At 38.8% G+C, this 21,881-nt stretch overlaps 1 protein-coding gene across 5 annotated transcripts in view; it reads right to left on the bottom strand.

Annotated features, from left to right (window-relative positions):
* SLC26A8 (solute carrier family 26 member 8) overlaps positions 1–21,881 on the bottom strand; it is a 75,381-nt gene that overhangs the window by 22,447 nt on the left and 31,053 nt on the right. For 3 of the 5 annotated variants that reach the window (XM_027126734.1, XM_027126733.1, XM_027126732.1), the window contains 5 exons: positions 16,257–16,421; positions 15,416–15,565; positions 6,552–6,634; positions 2,053–2,200; positions 404–517 (listed from right to left, as the gene is read on the bottom strand). In XM_027126734.1, coding sequence (XP_026982535.1) covers positions 404–517; positions 2,053–2,200; positions 6,552–6,634; positions 15,416–15,565; positions 16,257–16,421 — 660 coding nt within the window. The remainder of the gene's footprint in view (positions 1–403; positions 518–2,052; positions 2,201–6,551; positions 6,635–15,415; positions 15,566–16,256; positions 16,422–21,881) is intronic. The other 2 variants (XM_027126735.1, XM_027126736.1) reach the window with 2 other exon arrangements.

The raw sequence follows: 21,881 nt of genomic DNA on the forward strand, positions 1-21,881 counted from the left end.
TCTGCTGTCAGGAAGGAGAGAGTTATATTATTATTTTCCCAGACTAGGGCTGAGAATATATCTCCCCATAGAAAAAAATGTTAATAGGTGATGGTTGGTTTATCTGAAATATTATCTTTTAGGTATGTTACATGGAAAGTAGCTTTTTGTGGGCTAATATATAGAAGCCTTTAACAGAACAGTATTTTTATAGAAAATGACTTTCAAGTTCCACATTGACAGATAGCTTTTAAGACAAAATCTAATCAAAAAATAAGCCAAGCATGAAATCCAAATTTTTCCCAAACAAGCATCACATTAAAACAGTAACATAGTTAAACTAATATAATCTCCTTCTGTGAATATACATATGAATAGACCTAAGTGTCTTTCTATATTAGAGATCAAATTCTATTTCACATACCTGTTGTCTTCCTCCAGTTTTATCCTGGATAATAGTCCTGACAACAGCACCAGTAAACACATAAGATCTGAAAAATGAACTGACGACATTGCAAAGGCCAATGGCTATTAAATCCTGTAAAGAAATGGCAAATATTTTAGGCCCACTGTTTGTCAAAGAAGGCTGATTTGAGTTTGAACTAAAGGTATACTGTTATTTCTTATGTATGAAGATAGGGTTGTGTACATCACTTCAAATAACACTGAAATATTATTGGAAAGAAGTGAAGGATGGTAAATCTGATTTCTTCATTTTAGCTAGAGATCATAAGGAAAGTCCTTTTTCAAAGTGAGTAAATGAGACATTTGCCTTGTTATTCTCTTCCACATGATTGCTGGGAATTAGGATGACAGGGAGAAATATAGTACTGTTTTTCTTGCTTCCTTCTATACTATCCTAAAGTCAACGCGGGACACCGATTGAACCCGGGCCAGGCAGTGAAAGCCCGGAATCCTAACCATTAGGCCACCAGGCTGTGCCAAGCGGCTTGCAGGATCTTAGTTCCCCGACCAGGGATTGAACCTTGGGGCCACGGCAGTGAAAGCACCGAGTTCTAATCACTGGACCTCCAGGGAAGTCCCCATATTCCCTTTTTAATTTCTAGGGGAAAAGCCAAACTCAAAATGGTCGGAGACTAAAAAAAAGAAAATGAGAAGGACTATTTCTGGGAGGCCAACTTAATTGTTTTATTGTCTTAGTTTTGATATTCCACTGCATTTCTTTTTAAAAAATATTTATTTATTTATTTGGCTGCACTGGGTCTTCGTTGTGGAATGCGGGATCTCTTTAGTTGCGGCATGCGAACTCTTAGTTGTGGCACGTGGGTTCTAGTTCCCTGGTCAGAGATGGAACCCGGAGCCCCCTGCATTGGGAGAGCGGAGTCAGTTACTGGACCACGAGGGAAGTCCCTCCACTGCATTTCTTATTGTGCTTTGGCATGTGGTTGACTTTTAAGGACTTGGTGGAAAGGAAGATAAAAGGAGAGGAGAGGAACTCTGCTAGCTTAACAACATGATGTCATACATTACCTTCTTGCCTCCCTATACCATATCTGTTCTAGAGTAACCACACACATTAATTCAAGTGGCTTCAGAGTTAAGTATGCCACACTTCTCAAAAATCCTTTGGTAAGACTTCCCTGGTGGCGCAGTGGTTAAGAATCCGCCTGCCAATGCAGGGGACACAGGTTCGAGCCCTGGTCTGGGAAGATCCCACAGGCCGTGGAACAACTAAGCCCGTGTGCCATAACTACTGAGCCTCTGCTCTAGAGCCCACGTGCCACAACTACTGAAGCCTGCGTGCCTAGAGCCTGTGCTCCGCAACAAAAGAAGCCACCACGGTGAGAAGCCCGCGCACCACAACGAAGAGTAGCCCCCACTCGCCTCAACTAGAGAAAGCCCCCACACAGCAACGAAGACCCAACGTAGCCAAAAATAAGTAAATAATTAAAAATAATTTTTTACAACATCCTTTGGTAATTGTAATTCAAATCATGGTCCAAGTGACTCTCTGGTTACAGAAGAATCCAGTCTTCATTTTAACTGCAAGCTAAGGTTAGAGAACAAAGATTAAAGGGTCACAGAAAGTAATAGAAAGGCCTGTCCTCTCACCTGGTTGGAATTGACATCATAGTTATGGAAACTGGCAATCTTCCTGCCCAGAAATATGAGCAGAGAGGAGCTCACTAAAGCTAAGGAGAACGCTTCTAAAAGCACTTCAGTAAGATTGCTCATATCTGGCGTTACAGGAAACAGGAAGCTGGAATAAAAGGGTGGAATTATTCCTAGATAGCAGGAATCATTTACTGGAATCTCTCCCATTCCAACCTTATCGTACTTTATCATCCATTTCAAAAGGTCTGACCCTTATAAAAAATAATAAAAATAAGAGATAAGAAGAGCAACTCAGGCAGCAGCTTGCCAAAACTGCCAGCAACTCAAGCCAGGTTACAAAAGCCATTAAGAGAAGATGCTCTGCTATCTTCTAGTTCAAGGTTTCTGCCACATACCAATGGCAACAGATAGGACAGGCAAAACTACAAAAATCGATGAAAAATAGTTTATTTACACTGTTTGAGACCATACCAGTGGGTAAGCAATAGGCATATATCATACCTGAGAGGGTTTAGAGCTAAAAAGCTCCATGTATTCCCTTCTAGTCAAACTCAAATCTTTTAGGGTATAATTTTAGTCATTGTCCTTTGTAAAAATTGCTTCTGATTCTTATCCACACCTTTTTTTCCCAATTATTTTAATTGGGTAAAAGACACATAACATGATTTACCATCTTAGCCATTTTTAAATGTACTGTTCAGTGGTATTAAATACATTCATAATGTGCAACTATCACCACCATCTACTCCATAACTCCTTCATCTTGTAAAACTGAAACTCTATAACTATTAATCAATAACTCTCCATTTCTCCCTCCCCCCAGCTCTGATAACCACCATTTTACTTTCTGTCTTGGTGATTTTGATTACTAAGTACCTCAGATAAGTGGAATCATATAGTAATTGTCTGTCTCTGACTGGCTTATTTCACTTAGCATAACGTCCTCAAGGTTCACCTATGTTGTAGTATATGTCAGAATTTCCTTCCTTTTTAAGGCTGAATAATATTCTATTGTATGAGGGGAGTTGAATGCTAAAATATTTGGATTTTCAGTGCCCAAATTAAGCACATTCCAGAACCGTTATGAAGCCTTCAGTCTCTCTCTCCCACTTCACAATTAATACTGAATTCCAATCAAATCTTAGACAATTTCAGCTAAGCCACTGGGGCTAGTCACAAACAAGAAAAGTCCAGCCTTAACATGCTGCCATTGTGAGTTCATAGGCACTAGGGAGCCATTGAAGGTTCTTGAGCAGCAGAAGAATCGTGTGTTAGGAGTATCTGTCTATAGGAAAAAAAAAAAAAGTGCTCCAGTTGGGACATTGTTGCGAGATAAATACAGCTTTGTTTAAAGTTTATCTTTCCCTCACACCTGCCATGCTGTGAAGGAGAGTCTGTTTGGTGTTTGTTTTGTCTGATTCACCACCCACTGAATTATTCTGTCATGAGTGTAGCAGCTTCAAGAGTTAGGGTAAAGGCACAGACTAGAATGAGTTCCAGATTCTATGTGACCTCAACCAACTCAGTCTGAGCTGTTTAATTTGTATTCAAGAGATGTGACAAGGTTCTGTTTTTTAAAGGTGACAATGGGTCACCTAGTATTCTAGACTCAATGTGAATAAACTGTAAAAATTCACTTCCATATCTTTGTGTCTAAGGTGTTTTGTGTGTAAAATACTTGTGTGGTATATTCCTTTTATTAATTCTATAAATAAAACTATATTCTTACTGTCAAAAAATGTTCTATTGTACGTTTATAACACATTTTGCTTATCCATTCATCCATCGATGGACACTTATTGTTTCTTCCACATTTCAGCTATTGTGAGTAATGCTGCTATGAACACAGGTGCACAAATATCTCTTCAAGACACTTCTTTTAACTTTGGGTGGTACATATCCAGAAGTAGAATTGCTGGATCATTTGGCAATTCTATTTTTTTTTTTTTTTTTTTTTGAGGTACACGGGCCTCTCACTGTTGTGGCCTGTCCCGTTGCGGAGCACAGGCTCTGGACGCGCAGGCTCAGCGGCCACGGCTCACGGGCCCAGCCGCTCCGCGGCATGTGGGATCTTCCCGGTCTGGGGCATGAACCCGTAGTGCCCTGCATCGGCAGGCGGACTCTCAACCACTGCGCCACCAGGGAAGCCCGGCAATTCTATTTTTAACCTTTTGAGGAATCAGCATACTACTTTCCACAGTGGCTGTACATTTTACATTCCCACTAACAGTGCACAAGATTTCCATTTTCTCCACATCCTCACCAACACTTGTTATTTTCGTCTTTTTTTAAAAAAAATAGTAGTCACACTAATGAGTGTGAGGTGGTATCTATTGAATTATTGTAGTTTTGATTTGCATTTCCCAAATGACTAGTGATGTTGAGCATGTTATGTGTTTATTGGCCATTTGTGTATCATCCTTGGAAAAATGTCTATTCAAGTCCTTTCTCCACTTTTTGAGTCAGGTTGCTGGTTTTTTGTTGTTGCGTTTTAGGAGTTCTCTATGTATTTTGGATGTTAATCCCTTAGCATATACGATTTGCAAATATTTTCTCCTATTCTGTGAGTTGTCTTTTTTCTCTGTTGATAGTGTCTTTTGATGCACAAAAGATTTTAATTTTCATGAATTTATTGCCCAAATCTATGTTAGTAAACCCTAAATATTTAGTATGATAATAGCATAAACTACTGTTTCTTTCCTTCCTGATGTTTTCTGTAACATTCAATTCTTTGTCAGCAATTTAGTTAAAAGGGGACATGGACGTGGAAGGAACTAACCTAAATTGTTCAGTTTTTCTAGTCCCTAGCAACCGTGGATAAACAGGTAATTAAAAAGGGAGTTCAAAGCAATACCTAAAATTAGATTTTTGAAACGTTTGTTTCTCTACCTATACCCTTGAATCTTATGATGAAATATAAGCAAAGGTTAATTGTATGCTTTTTAAGTCATTAATAACAGAAGCATATTAAGTAAGTATAATAGAGGGGTTATTATACTAGATTTTGGAATTAAATAGAAATGGTTTCAAATAGTAGCTCTGACACTGACCAGCTGTGTGAGCTTGGATAAGTAATTTAAACTTGGTAACCCTTAGTTTCCTGAGCCATAAAAAGAAGATAATATCTTCCTTATAGTATTACTGTGAGGAACAAATGACATAAAATAATTATGTAAAGCATCAATCCCATTGTTGCCCTTGTCATTTTTTTTTTCCTGAGGGCAGAGACCAAGTCTTATTTACCATTGTATTCCCTGGTACCTAGGTTGCCTGCTCACAGTTTAAGAAAAGTGAACAGAATTTCAAATGTATTTAATCATCATTAGATTTCACTGAGAACTGGTAGGATATGAGATTAATTCAATCTGGTTGCATCAAAGTAGTCTCTGTTTTGTATGCTGGGGGCTAGCCAATATCATTGACTCTTTGCTGTACTCCCTATTGAAGAACATGAGGAAATAAACAATGCTCTTCAAAAGCCTTCTCATGAGCCAAGAAACTGTGGTATGCGGCCTTTCTTAGCTAAAGTGATTCATCTGGTCAAGGTTAAAGAAACTATAATTCCCTAACAGAAGCAAGAGTGATGCCCCATAGTCACTGGTAGGAATCATAATGTCAATTAATGGCAAGTCCTTAAGAACTCCATATGCCAGACTACTTGAAGAAGGCTTTCTACTCAGAGTGATGAAGTAATGTTGCTCAAGGACACCCATTCAGTCTGAGTAGGTGAAGACAGAAGGAATGCTTACCTCCTGAGCACTGAAGCCCAGAGAGAGGCTAGGAAAAGAGGTATCTCTTGTCCCATCCTTGAGGGTTAATCAGATAGGTATGGAGGTTGAGAAGGTTCATAATGTGCTGTGAGAAAGATGCATGAGTCTCTCTGGTATTCAGTGCATCCAAGCAGTTTACTTGGGTAAGGGGATTGGCTCAACCATGGGAAGAGAGTCAAAGGCTGACCAGAGAAGAATGGGGTTGTCCTAGCCCTTGTCCTTTAGAACCTCTGTGTTCTAAAATGAACTTGAGCCCATGACCCAGATTTGGCTGTGGCCAGAGACTGTTAGCAGAGAATATTGTTTAAAAAAATATTAATAAACAGAAAATAATTAAGTAGAGTTGGGAGACCAAAAGGGGGAGTTCTCACACCCTGTGACCATTGCAGAGCCCAACAGGAAGAAGAAAGACTCCTCTTCTTTCTTGGCAAAGGACTCAGCCAATGAAAAGTCATAGACTTTTTGTTTACCATAGCTCCCCCCACTCCAATTTTATTTTTTCCTTTATAAAAACTTCTTCCCTTGCTGTGGGAGGACTTGCATGTGACTCGCCATGGTTGCAGACCCCAAATTGCAATTCTTTGCTGATCCCGAATAAACCCCATCCTTGCTGGAGAACTAACTGGCACTCTGTTTTGGTCAATGATACCAAACAGGCTATGTAGTCAGAGGCTAAGAGGAGTTAACAGGAAGGGAAAAGTAGTCTTGAAAAGTGGAATTACCAACCTATAAGGAATCACATCAATGAGCATCTTGCTGTTTTCTGTGTCCACGTTTACCTTGTTTGCAAATGCAGCGAACCCAAGAATCTGTAGGGGTTTAAAAAGAAAAGGCATGTGATCATCTAAATATTATGCATTGCTTCCAAGAGCAGAGGTGCCCATAGCCTCTGGCAGCACAGGGAATGCAATACGTGGCAGTCCCTACACATGAAGGTTGGAGAAAGAGGCAGTGCCAGTTCAGTGGAACAACAAAGGCAGAAGTCCTCCCCAACACTTTTGGTTTCCTGAACTCTTTTTAGCACTGTAACCAGAATGAAAAACAACTTCAGGCTTGGTCTCTGACATAGTAATAGGAAAAAATAGTTGCCCTAGACTTCTCTTTCCTTACCAAATTTAAATATCTGGATCAAGTATAAACATGTTTTCAGATAATAGCTGTAACCAAGGCCTCAGTTTTAAAAGTTTTAAAATCTAGGTACACTGTCCCAATACAAGTAAGCCCTCTGGGGGATTGTTGAGGTATATTGATAATCATTAATAACCATTAATAAGATGGAGCAGCATTTGATAGCACACACGAAAAATTGCTTTAGCAAAGCAATTACTTGCTTTCTTTTCTCTCCTTTCATTTCCTTCTGAAATACCAAGTCTCCCTTCCATTTCTAATGTCTGTTAGAGGGAAAATAGACAAGCTAGCAGCCGTTACATCTTATAAAGACCTCACACCAAAGCAAATTAAAGCAGAGACAAGAGAACTCAATGCCCATTTAAAAGTAATAATATATAGTTGCTTTACCCCATTATCCCTACTAACACATAAATCTTTTCCCAGCATCTACTCTAAGAGCTCAGCCAGACACTGAGCAGGATAGCAGTTGGTTTACCTGTGATGCTGTGTTCAGATGACGACCCCTAGGAAGCCTACAGATCAGAATGGAAGGAAGATCTGGATCAGCAGAAAAGTTGTGATCTTTATATAGTTAAGGGACAGGAAGTGTGGCAAGTGGCCAAGAAACTCTTTCATTTCCAGTATAAAGGTTACACTTGCTCATTAAGGAAAATAGAGAAAATATGAAAAATTTAAAAGCAGAAATAAATCACCCAAAGATAACTACTATTGATGCTTTTTTTTGGTGTTTGCTAGATGGCTTAAATATACACATATACAAATACACACATACACATACATTAATTATGAACATACAGTATGTACAATTTCTTATATCTATGAAACTCTTGAATTATTTGTCAGTTTATTTTACCTGGATCCCAAATATTGCCTTGAAATTTTCCCTTAATATTTGAGACTACCATCTAAAGGATAGACTGCTGGGTATGTGCAGTTTCCTCCAGCACAACCTTTTTTTTGGCTGCATTGGGTCTTCGTTGCTGCACACAGGCTTTCTCTAGTTGCGGCGAGCGGGGGCTACTCTTTGTTGTGGTGCGCAGTCTTCTTATTGCGGTGGCTTCTCTTGTGTGGAGCACGGGCTTTAGGCACGCAGGCTTCAGTAGTTGTGGCATGCGGGCCCAGTAGTTGTGGCTCGCGGGCTCTAGAGCACAGGCTCAGTAGTTGTGGTGCACGGGCTTAGTTGCTCCACGGCATGTGGGACCTTCCCCGACCAGGGCTTGAACCCATGTCCCCTGCATTGGCAGGCGGATTCTTAAGCACTGTGCCACCAGAGAAGCCCATCTCCAGCACATCTTAGTTTCAGAGTAGTTTCTTATGGGGTGTTGTGAAAAGCTTTTCACCCACTACACCATAGCAGCTCTCATCCTCCCTCTCCTACTTTCCTCATTTCCAAGGGAAACATGGAGGTCTTTTTCCAATTCTAAACTACATCTCTAATCCCTGCTATATAGTAGAAAATGTTCCCAATCACTTGACTTGACATGTCTATAAGTAGTGTATTGCAGGCTTCAATAACCTTTGAGGATAAATCAGGTCACAGAAAAGTTTAATGTCTAATTTGCAATAATTCTAAGTCTCCACCTACATTTGTTGCTGGACCTCAGTTTATTTCTCCACTTCACTTCATGGTGCAACCTAACTATTTATAGCATTCCCCAAAGGAATGTCTTAACTATGGCTCACAAACCAATCTGTCAGCCATAGTCAACCCACAGCATCCTCTATACTCTTACTCCTCTCCTTTCCTAATAACCCAGGTTAATGTTATTGCCTTTGAGGTTGCTTAAAGGAACATCACTATGATCCCTGCTGCTGATGTCTCTTAAAAGAGGGTTGGTTTGTGACAACATGGATGGACCTTGAGGGCATTATGCTAAGTGAAATAAGCTAGACAGAGAAAGACAAATACTGCATGTATCACTTATACGTGGAATCTAAAACAAAAAAGAAAACAGTCACGCTCATAGAAACAGAGAGTAGAAAAGTGGTTGCCAGGGACTGAGGGATGGGGGAATTGAGAAGGGTTGGTAAAACAGTGCAACCTTTCAGCTACAAGATGAATAAGGTCTGAGGATCTAACGTAAAACATGGTGACTATAGTTGATAACATTTTATCATATACTTAAAAATTGCTAAGAGAGTAGAACTTAAATGTTCTCACCAAAAAAAAAAAAAAAGATAAATGTATGGGGTATGGATGTGTTAATTAACTAGATGGGGGAAATCCTTTCACAATATATATCTGTATCAAATCATCATGATGCACACTTTAAATATCTTATAATTTTATACCTGAGTAAAGCTGGAATCAAAGAGAGAAACAGAGATAGAAACAGAGAGAGCGCGCTGATGTCTGTGTCACAGATGCCATCTGCTGGTGACTCCAAAGCCTCAGCCTCCTAAAAGCCAGAGTTGTACTTGGTTCCAAGAGAAGGAGAGGTTGCCTCTGACTCCACTCCCCAAACTCCATATGCACATTGTTCCCTGGGCTCTAGGGCCCCACTATTTGTATACAGTGTTTTGGAAGGTCTTTTGTAAAAGCAGCCATTCAGCTTTTGGCCTTTATGAATTGATAGCTTTTTAACTACTCCAAGGAAGAAAGGATATGCACCTCCACAAGAAGTAGACAACAGTTATAAGACAGAGCTTGGTCTCAGTTTCCAAAGCAATTCCTATACTCTTTCAATCATGAAGAGTATGGACCTGGATTAGTTAGCATAGAATATGTTATACTGTGGCAATATACAAACCATGAGATCTTAGTGTCCTAGCACTTGAAAGTTATTTTTTTACCCACACAAAGTCCACTGTGGGTCAGTGTCTCTGCAGGACAGCTTTTTTGCAAATAGTGCCTTGGGGATCCAGGCTAATTCTTCCTGGAGACTCTATCACCTCAACATATAGCCCCTATGATTACTACAGCAGGGGAAGAAGGAACATTGGGAACTCATGCCTATTCGCCTATGCTTTAGCCCCAAAGTTGCATGGTCCTGCCTAACTACAAGGGCAGCTGGGAAATATAGGGGTGCACACAGTGAACTTTAATTATCTCCATCACAGAACACTTCTTAAAGGGAAAGTAATGCTCATGGACACCCAAAGATTTATTGATCCTTGTAAGAGAAATGATGACTCCAAAAACCTAAGCTTTATTTATGAAAATCTCTTTAGTATTGTAAAAATGTTAACTGCAAAAGATAAATTTTATCAGATTTCTTTTTCTTTTTCTTTTTTGGCCGCGCCGCGTAGCTTGTGGGATCTTAGTTCCCTGGACCAGGGATTGAACCCACGCCCTCCTCAGTGAAAGCGTGGAGTCCTAATCAGTGGACCACCAGGGAATTCCCCCAGATTTCTTAAAACAAACAAGAAATGTCATCTTTAGACAACATTTTTTAAATATTCTTGAAAGAAAACAATCATATTGATTTAGTTTAACATTTCCCCTGATCTAAAGAAAAAGATGTTTAAAAAACCTAGGACATATACATGAACACACACCTTCCCCAGCAGCCCCTCCTCCCCAAACCCAGCTCTGCCACTTAGTGACATGGGTTAGTTTTCATTTAACATCTCATCTCCCTCAATTTCTTTACTGTAGCATAGGGAGAATGAAAGGAGGCTGAATAACAGTGTGGTTGCTGCTATACTAAAATAGAAATGAAACCTCTACATAAAAGAATACAGAAATTCATCAACACTGAGCATAGGCCTGTCATGTATTTGTTTGAAAGAGGAAAGGTGAGAATAACTGAAAGTACAGGAATATCAATTGTAGTTGACTTTGGATAGTGCAGCTATAGGAATTTCTTTTCCTCCTTCTTTTTTTTTCTTTCTGTTTTTCAAAATTGCTAGAATTCCCTGGCGGTCCAGTGGTTAGGACGCCATGCTTCCATTGCTGGGGACCTGGGTTTGATTCCTAGTCACGGAACTAAGATCCCACAAGCCACTTGGCATGGCCAAAAAAAAATTGCTAGAATGAGCCTGTATTACTGTCATAATGGAAAAAAAAAACACCCTATTTTTCAAATAGTATGAAAAAGAGGCAGTAGATAAAAGTCCTTTGAAAAATAAGCATGTTTAAAATATATAAGCTAATTAAATGTATGTATTCAGCTTTGTCACAATTCAACATACATTTTTTTTTTGCGGTATGCAGGCCTCTCACTGTTGCGGCCTCTCCCGTTGTGGAGCACAGGCTCCGGACGCGCAGGCTCAGCGGCCATGGCTCACGGGCCCAGCTGCTCCGCAGCACGTGGGATCTTCCCGGACCACGGCACGAACTCATGTCCCCTACATCGGCAGGCGGACTCTCAACCACTGCGCCACCAGGGAAGCCCTCAACAAACATTTTAAAAATATTATTTTTACAATTCTCCTATGAACATTTCCCTTCCGACGTTACTTGCTTTTAATTTAATTTAAAAAATACATATTTTAAATGATCTGAACCATGAGTTTGGAGTATCAAAACACTTACCAGAAACATCCCACCTACACCAAAAGACAGATCATCCAGACAGAAAATTAATAAGGAAACAAAAGCCTTAAATGACACATTAGACCAGACAGACTTAATTGATATTTATAGAACATTCCATCCAAAAGCAGCAGAATACACTTTCTTCTCAAGTGTACACGGAACATTCTCTAGGATAGATCACATCTTCGCTCACAAATCAAGCCTCAGTAAATTTAAGAAAATTGAAATCATATCAACCATCTTTTCCAACCACAATGCTATGAGATTAGAAATCAATTATGGAAAAAAACTGTAAAGAACACAAACACATGGAGGCTAAACAATATGCTACTAAATAACCAATGGATCATGGAAGAAATCAAAGAGGAAATCAAAAAATACCGAGAAAAAAATGACAATGAAAACACAATGACCCAAAACATCTGGGATGCAGCAAAAGAGATTCTAAGAGGGAAGTTTATAGTAATACAATACTACCTCAATAAACAAAAAGCTCAAATAAACAATCTAACCCTACACCTAAAGGAATTAGAGAAAGAGGAACAAACAAAACCCAAAGTTAGTAGAAGGAAAGAAATCATAAAGATCAGAGCAGAAATAAATGAAATAGAAATGAAGAAAACAATAGCAAAGATCAATGAAACTAAAATCTGGTTCTGGGCTTCCCTAGTGGCGCAGTGGTTGAGAGTCCGCTTGCCGATGCAGGGGACACGGGTTCGTGCCCCAGTCCGGGAGGATCCCACATGCCATGGAGCGGCTGGGCCCGTGAGCCATGGCCACTAAGCCTGCGTGTCTGGAGACTGTGCTCCGCAGTGGGAGAGGCCACAACAGTGAGAGGCCCGCATACCGCAAAAAAAGAAAAAAAGCTGGTTCTTTGAGAAGATCAACAAAACTGATAAACCATTAGCCAGACTCATCAAGAAAAAAAGGGAGAGGACTCAAATCAATAAAAATTAGAAATGAAAAAGGAAAAGTAACAACTGACACTGCAGAAATACAAAGGATCATAAGAGACTACTACAAGCAACTCTATGCCAATAAAATGGACAACCTGGAAGAAATGGACAAATTCTTAGAAAGGTACAACCTTCCAAGACTGAACCAGGAAGAAATAGAAAATATGAACAGACCAATCACAAGTAACGAAATTGAAACTGTGATTAAAAATCTTCCAACAAATAAAAGTCCAGGACCAGATGGCTTCACAGGTGAATTCTATCAAGCATTTAGAGAAAAGCTAACACCTATCCTTCTCAAACTTTTCCAAAAAATTGAAGAGGGAGGAACACTCCCAAGCTCATTCTATGAGGCCATCATCACCCTAATACCAAAACCAGACAAAGATATCACAAAAAAAGAAAATTACAGGCCAATATCACTGATGAACATAGATGCAAAAATCTTCAACAAAATACAAGCAAACAGAATCCAACAACACATTAAAAGGATCATACACCATGATCAAGTCAGATTTACCCCAGGGATGTAAGGATTCTTCAATATACACAAATCAATCAATGTGATACACCACATTAACAAACTGAAGAATAAAAACCATGTGATCATCTCAATAGATGCAGAAAAAGCTTTTGACAAAATTCAACACCCATCTATGATAAAAACTCTCCAGAAAGTGGGCATAGAGGGAACCTACCTCAACATAATAAAGGTCATGTATGACAAGTACACAGCTAACATCACTCTTAATGGTGAAAAACTGAAAGCATTTCCTCTAAGATCAGGAAAAAGACAAGGATGTCCACTCTTGCCACTATTATTCAACATAGTTTTGGAAGTCCTGGCCACGGCAATCAGAGAAGAAAAAGAAATAAAAGGAATCCAAATGGGAAAAGAAGAAGTAAAACTGTCACTGTTTGCAGATGACTTGATACTATACACAGAAAATCCTCAAGAGGCCACCAGAAAACTACTAGAGCTTATCAGTGAATCTGGTAAAGTTGTAGGATACAAAATCAATACACAGAAATCTCTTGCATTCCTATATACTAACAATGAAAGGTTAGAAAGAGAAATTAAGGAAACAATCTCATTTATCACCACAACAAAAAGAATAATACCTAGGAATAAACCTACCTAAGGAGACAAAAGACCTGTACTCAGAAAACTATAGGATACTGATTAAAGAAATCAAAGACAACACTAACGGATGGAGAAACCTACTATGTTCTTGGATTGGAAGGATCAATACTGTGAAAATGACTATACTAACCAAAGCAATCTATATGTTCAATGCAATCCCTATCAAATTACCAATAGCAATTTTCCAGAATTAGAACAAAAATTTTTACAATTTGTATGGAAACACTAAAGACCCCAAATAGCCAAAGCAATCTTGAGGGAAAAAATCGGAGCTGGAGGAATCAGACTCCCTGACTTCAGACTATACTACAAAGCTACAGTAATCAAGACAATATAGTACTGGCACAAAAACAGAAATATAGATCAATGGAACAGGATAGAAAGCCCAGAGATAAACCCACACACCTTCGGTCACCTAATCTATGACAAAGCAGGCAAGAATATACAATAGAGAAAAGACAGTCCCTTCAATAAGTGGTGCTGGGAAAACTGGACAGCTACATGTAAAAGAATAACATTAGAATACTCCCTAACACCATACACAAAAATAAACTCAAAATGGATTAAAGACCTAAATGTAAGGCTGGACACTATAAAACTCTTAAAGGAAAATATAGGCAGAACACTCTCTGACATATTTGTCAAATGTCAAATTATGTCAAAACACAATTTGACATAAATTGCTGCAAGATTTTTTGACCCACCTCCTAGAGTAATGAAAATAAAAACAAAAATAAACAAATGGGACCTAATGAAACTTAAAAGCTTTTGCACAGCAAAGGAAATGATAAATAAAACAAAAAGACATCCAAGAGGATGGAAGAAAATATTTGACAAAGCAACCATCAAGGGATTAATCTCCAAAATATACAAACAGCTCATGCAGCTCAATATCAAAAAAAACAACTCAATGAAAAAATGGGCAGAAGACCTAAATAGACATTTCTCCAAAGAAGACATACAAATGGCCAACAAACATATGAAAACATGCTCAACATCACTAATCATTAGAGAAATGCAAATCAAAACTACAGTGAGGTATCACCTCACACTGGTCAGAATGGCCATCATCAAAAAATCTATAAATGATAAATGCAGGAGAGGATGTGGAGAAAAGGGAACCCTCCTACACTGTTGGTGGGAATGTAAACTGGTACAACCACTATGGAGAACAGTATGGAGTTTCCTCAAAAAACTAAAACTAGAATTACCATATGACCCAGCAATCCCACTCCTGGGCATATACTGGGAGAAAACCATAATTCAAAAAGATACATGTACCCCAATGTTCATTGCAGCACTATTTACAATAGCCAGGACATGGAAGCAACCTAAATGTCCATCCACAGAGGAATGGATAAAGAAGATGTGGTACCTATATACAATGGAATATTACTCAGCCATAAAAAGGAATGAAATAATGCCATTTGCAGAGACGTGGATAGACCTAGAGACTGTCATACAGAGTGAAGTAAGTCAGAAAGAGAAAAACAAATATGGTATATTAACACATATATGTGGAATGTAGAAAAATGATACAGATGAACCAGTTTTCAAAGCAGAAATAGACACTGATGTAGAGAAAAAACTTATGGATACCAACGGGGGAAGGGGGATGGGATGAATTGGGAGATTGGGATTGACTTATATACACTACTATGTATAAAATAGACAACTAATGAAAACCTACTGTATAGCACAGGGAACTCTACTCAGTGCTCTGTGGTGACCTAAATGGGAAGGAAATCTAAAAAAGAGGGGATATACGTATACGTATAACTGATTCACTTTGCTGTACAGCAGAAACTAACACAACATTGTAAAGCAACTATACTCCAATAAAAAGCAAAACAAAACAAAACAAAATGAAAACACCTACCAGAAAAATTTCCATGGGAAACTTGATGGGGTACTGATTGTAGGAAATTCTGATACATTTGTTGATTCTCAGAGCAACAATAGCAGTTAGAAATAGTAAGATGCTGGTGGAATTAGCTTTGGGGAGACCTATACAGTAGTTAATTATGTTCTGAAAGAAAACAAAATTACAGAGGCTTAGAAAGGGATGTGATAATTGCCTAAATCTAGAAAATGACACTCTTTCTAAATTAGTTGAAAAGGAAGTCCCTAGGCAGTGTTGCTGGGCACAGAGGTCTTTATGAGCATTACTAGAACAGTGAGAGCAAGTAGGTGGATACATATTTTTTAATTGAAAACAATATATTAAAAGACTATAATGTCCAGTAAGAAGATAATACACTTTCTATGTTTCAGTGTAGTGGAAAGGACCCAGGAGTTCTGTTTATTAGCCTATTCTTTATCAATTTTCCCAGACCATGTATGTTTAGCTTGGCTCCTAGGACATGCTTGCATTCAGGGACTACTTTGCATTTTATATTCTGTATATATTATGTTTTAGGATATATGTCTTTCAGGAGGCATGTAACGGGAAGAAGTATGATAATACAGTATCTCAAAGACCAAATTTTAATATAACTCACGTTGGTTTAAAAGGCTGGGGTGAAATGGTTAATGCAACTAGGAACATGGTCCAACTGGCATCTGCAGTTAATCAAGACTGTAAATCTAGAAGAGGTGAAATTATTTCTAGGACTCTCTTGACCCAGCTGCCTATGCAGGAGTCTCTCCACTTGGGTCTACTTTTTTGGAGGCAAGGGGAGGAGCATTTGTAAGTCTAGGTGAGGGTAGAAATTACTCACATAGAAGAAGGAGATGGGACCAGAATGGAAACTAATCATAATCCCGAAGATGCAGGTCAACTGGGACAGCATAATGTGTAGTGCCGTGGCAGCCAGGTAAGCACTGATTGCAGCCTCCGGAATGTAAGTGATAACGAAGCCAAAACCTAACATGCCCATTGATAGCTGTAGGGGGTTCAGATGGAAAAGAAAACCAGAGTGAGGAGGAATGTCATCAAACCAGCAATGTCACCAATTAGGCAAACTCCAGAGGGGTTCCAAAAAAAAAGTTAAGTTAGGCCCCTTTGATAACTCTTGTTCCTCTTTCCCTAATCAACTGAAATTGATGAGCTAAGGTAGGTCCTTGGTGTTGATTCAGAGGTTTCCTACAGACATAAGACCACACTCCTTTCTTCACGAGTTCATAAGCTTAAGTTCTTACTCTAGAATCTACTGACCTTGTTGATGTGGGGTTAACAGTGACAAAGTGATCAGAACAAGACCTTGCCTTTTCAAAGCCCTTTTCACTAGAAGCTTTGATAGCCCTCTTCATGAGAGGTTAATATCCCTGTGAGGAATGCAGCTTTTCGCAAAGGAAAATATTAAAACAAACTGGGGGGCTTCCCTGGTGGCGCAGTGGTTGAGAGTCCACCTGCCGATGCAGGGGACACGGGTTCGTGCCCCGGTCCGGGAAGATCCCACATGCCACGGAGCGGCTGGGCCCGTGAGCCATGGCTGCTGAGCCTGTGCGTCCAGAGCCTGTGCTCCGCAACGGGAGAGGCCACGGCAGTGAGAGGCCCGCGTACCGCAAAAAAAAAAAAAAAACTGAGTTCCAGCTTAAACTTCTGGCCTTTGACGCTTATCTTTACGAAGAATGATTAAGCTGAATTTATGTCTTCAGAATTATACATAAATACATGTATGATATAGCATTTTACATGTACACATGCATATACATGTAAATATATTTTTAAAATGTTATGTAATAAACAAGCAAAGCATCTAAAAGGATAGATGCCGAACTATTAACAGAAGTTACCTTTGGGGAATGGGATTAAAAGTTTGGGGCAATATTTGTAATTTATACACTTTTTTATTATTTGAGATTTTTTGCAATATACATGTTCATCTTTTATAATAAAAAAAAATTGTAAAATTATGGGTAGGGGGTGAGCCCCAACCCTCTTAAGAGGGTAGGTTAAGAAAAATGACACAGCCCAATGAAGAAGATGGGGAAAGAAAAACAAAAGTCGTGAAGTCTTCTATTGTCACTGCTTCATCTTCCACTGCACTAGGAACTCTCAGAAAACAAACTTGGAAGAATAAATCTATTAGCTTTAAAAGCTTTTTGTTTCAAAGCTTTCAGTTAGCTGGGCAGTTGGTCTCCCTTAATGTCCTGTCATTACTGCCCAATATGCTCCTTTACTCTAGTCAGGCCAGTCTGCTTCCTGTCATTAGTGTGGCTGGCTGATTTTTACTTCTGTGCTTATGCCCAAACCCCTCTGCCATCTCTTTGCCAATCCATGTTTATCATCTCTTTCAAAAGCTCAATGAAACTTCTCTTCTTCAGGAGGTGTGGTGCAAACAGCATGATTCCTGGGGATGGAGAACTTGGCTTCAATGCTGGCTCTTCTTCTCACTGCCTGAGTGAGTTTGGGCAAGTTTATTAAACTCTCCAAACCTCAGTCTCCTCACCTATAGAATGAATAATACCCAACATGCAGTGTTTTGTATGGATTACACTACATAATTCACGTAAAACACTTAGCTCAAATCTGAAAATAGTGACAGATGCAAATATGTACCATTCTTTCTTCATGCCATCCCTTCCTTCCACCTTGTAAATGGAAAATATCTATAATTAACCATAGAACTCTTCCTTACCCAGCTGTGATGTGGCATCAGAATCTGATGTTAATGTAATTTTCTACGCATCAATTGTCAGTCAGAATTGGTCTGTGACATGAAACCTATCTGCCATCCTTATTGAAAACAAGTACAGACAGTTCCCAAATTACAATGGTTCTAACATTTTTTTCAACTTTACGATGGTGCAAAAGCATATGCATTCAGTAGAAACCGTACTTTGAATTTTGGTATTTTTTTTTCTGGGCTAGCCATATGCTGTATGATACTCTGTTGTAATGCCGGGTAGTGGCAGTGAGCGACAGCTCTTAGTCAGCCAAACAATCATGAGGGTAAACAACTGATACACTTATAACTATTCTGTACTCAGACAGCCATTCTGTTTTTCACCTTTAGTACAGTATTCAACAAATTACATGAGATATTCAGCACTTTATTATAAAATAGATAATGTGTTAGATGATTTTGCCCAAGTGTAGTCTAATGTAAGTGTTCTGAGCACGTTTAAGGTAGGCCAGGCTAAGCTATGATGTTTGGTAAACTAGGTGTATTAAATGTATTTTCGACTTACAGTATTTTCAACTTACCATGGGTTTATCAATATGTAACTCCATCATAAGCTGAGGAAGTTCTGTACTAAATGTTTGATGAATGAAGGAAAGGCTCAATAAATGGTTGTTTCCTCCCCAGACAACTCCATCCCAGCTAAAAGTTATTCCTTCACTTCATATTCTTTTTTTTTGGCCACACTGCGCATCATGTGGGATCTTAATTCCCCAACCAGAGATCGAACCCATGCCCTCTGCAGTGGAAGCGTGGACTCTTAACCACTGGACTGCCAGGGAAGTCCCCACTTCATATTCTTTTGACAACAAACTCTTCACTTTTATTAACACTAGTTTTCACTTTAAGATTATCTAGTGCACAGATTCTAGAGGTAGACAAACTGAGCCTGAATCCCAGTTTTGAATCGTACTGGTTATGTGACCTTGGGCAATTCACTTAACCTCTTTATACCTTTATTTCTTTAAAATAAGTACCAGAATAATACCTACCCTCATACAGGGGGGTGTTGTGAGGATCAAATGAGATAAAACATGTAAAGTGCTTTGAATATTGACAGCACATAGCAATAAATGTTAGATATTAATATCTAGTTCAGACTTTTTTTTTAATTTAAACTTTTTATTTTAAATAATTGTAGATTGACATGAAATTGTAAAAAAGCAACACACAGAGATCCGGTTTACCCAGTTACCCCAAAGATAACATCTTGCACAACTATAGTATTGATACAATGCCACAATTAGGATACTGACATCAATACAATCAAGTTACAAAATAATTCCATCAGCACAAAAATCCCTCCTGTTGTCCTTTAATAGCCTCTTACCTCTCATCTCTACCTCCAATCTCCATCCTCTGACCTCTACCCATCTTTAATCCCTGGCGACAACTAATCTATTCTTCATTTCTATAATTTTGTCACTTCAAGAATTTTACATAAATGGAATCATCAGTATGTAAACTTTCCAATTTCATTCATTTTTGCTTTTTATTATTTCCTTCCTTCTGCTTATTTTGGGTTTAATTTGCTCTTATTTTTCTAGGTTTTGAAGAGGGAGCTTTTATTATTAATTTGAGACATTTTCTTTATTCTACTGTATGCATTTTAGCGCTATAAATTTCCTTTTCAGCACTGCTTTAGCTGTGTTCAAAAAATTTTGGTATGTTTTATTTTCATTTACTTCAAGATTTTTTTTTAAGATTTAATTTTATTTATTTTTGGCTGCGTTGGGTCTTTGTTGCTGCATGCGGGCTTTCTCTAGTGTGGCAAGTGGGGGCTATTCTTCATTGTGGTGCACGGGCTTCTCATTGCAGCGGCTTTTCTTGTGACGGAGCATGGGTTCTAGGCGCGTGGGCTTCAGTAGTTGCAGCACGTGGGCTCAGTAGTTGTGGCTCGCCAGCCCTAGAGCACAGGCTCAGTAGTTGTGGCACATGGCTTAGTTGCTCCGCAGCATGTGGGATCTTCCTGGACCAGGGATTGAACCCATGTCCCCTGCAATGGCAGGCAGATTCTTACCCACTGTGCCACCAGGGAAGTCCCTACATCAATGTATTTTTTAAAAACTTCCCTTGAGATTTCCTACCTGACTTATGGATTATTTAGAAGTATGCTGTTTAGTAGTATCCAGATATTTGGAGACTTTCCTGTTAACTTTTTGTTATTGAGTTCTAGTTTGATTCCACTGTGGTCAGAGAACATACTGTTTGATTTCAATTCTTTTAAATTTATTGAGGTTTGTTTTATAGCTCAGGATACAGTCTATCTTGCTGTATGTTCCATGGGTTGTTGAAAAGAATGTGTATTCTGCTGTTATTGGAGGGAGTATTCTGTAAATGTCTCAAATCCTATTGGTGTTGTTGATATTTTGAATTTTATTATATGCTTGCTGATTTTCTGTCTAGTTGTCCAATCAATTGTTGAGCGAGGGGTGTTGAAGTCTCCAACTGTAATTGTGGATTTGTCTATTTCTCCTTTCCAGTTATATCAGTTTTTGCTTCACATATTTTGTAGCTCTGTTGTTTGGTGCATACCTTTGTAGGATTACTATGTCTTCTTGGTAGACTGATACTTTTATCATTATATAATGTCCCTCTCTACCTCTGGTAATTTTCTTGGCTCTGAAGTCTACTTTATCTGATATTAATATAGTCAATCCTGTTTCCTTTGATTAATATTTGCATGATCTATCTTTCCATTTTTTTACTTTCAACCTGTCTATATTATTATATTTGATGTTTCTTGTAGACAGCATATTTCTAAATATGTCAGTCTCTAACTTTAATGTAAATGTCAATACGTTAGGGCTTAAGTCTGCCATTTTCCTGTTTGTTTTCTCTGTTTTTCAACTCTTTATTTTTCCTGATTTCATTGGTTACTTGAACATTTTTTAGAATTTCATTTTGATTTATCTATAGTGTTTTTGAGTGTATCTCTTTGGATAGATTTTAAGTGGTTGTCCTAGGTATTACATTATGTATGCATAACTTATCACAGTCTACCGGTGTAAACATTTTACCAGTTTGAGCAAATTATAGAAACTTTACCTCCCTTTATGTTTTTTATAAAAGAATTGTTTTAAGTATTTCTTCCATATTCATTTTGAACCACATCAGACAGTGTTATAATTTTGTTTCAACCATTGAACATAATTTAGAAAACCCAACAAGCAAGGAAAACTACCATATTTATCCATATTTTTCCTTTTCCATTGTTCTTTCTTCCTTCTTGATGTTCCAAGATGCCTTCTTTTATCATTTCCTTTCTGTTTAGAGAACTTCCATTAGCCATTCTTTTAGGGTAGGTCTTGCTGGTGACAAATTCTCTTAGTTTTGCTTCATCTGAGAATGTCTTGGTATCTCCTTCATTCTTTTTTTTTTTTAATTAATGTATTTATTTTTGGCTGTGTTGGGTCTTCATTGCTGCATGTGGGCTTTCTCTAGTTGTGGCGAGCGGGGGCTACTCTTTGTTGCGGTATGTGGGCTTCTCATTGCGGTGGCTTCTCTTTGTTGTGGAGCATGGCCTCTAGACATGCAGGCTTCAGTAGTTGTGGCATGTGGGCTCAGTAGTTGTGGCTCGCAGGCTCTAGAGCGCAGGCTCAGTAGTTGTGATGCATGGGCTTAGTAGCTCTGCAGCATGTGGGATCTTCCCAGACCAGGGCTCGAACCTGTGCCGCCTGTATTGGCAGGCAGATTCTTAACCACTGCACCACCACG

This window comes from Aethalodelphis obliquidens, unplaced genomic scaffold (genome assembly GCF_003676395.1).
Source record: "Aethalodelphis obliquidens isolate GAN/ISIS:26980383/991018 unplaced genomic scaffold, ASM367639v1 scaffold31, whole genome shotgun sequence".
NCBI classification, from domain to species: Eukaryota; Metazoa; Chordata; class Mammalia; order Artiodactyla; family Delphinidae; genus Aethalodelphis; species Aethalodelphis obliquidens.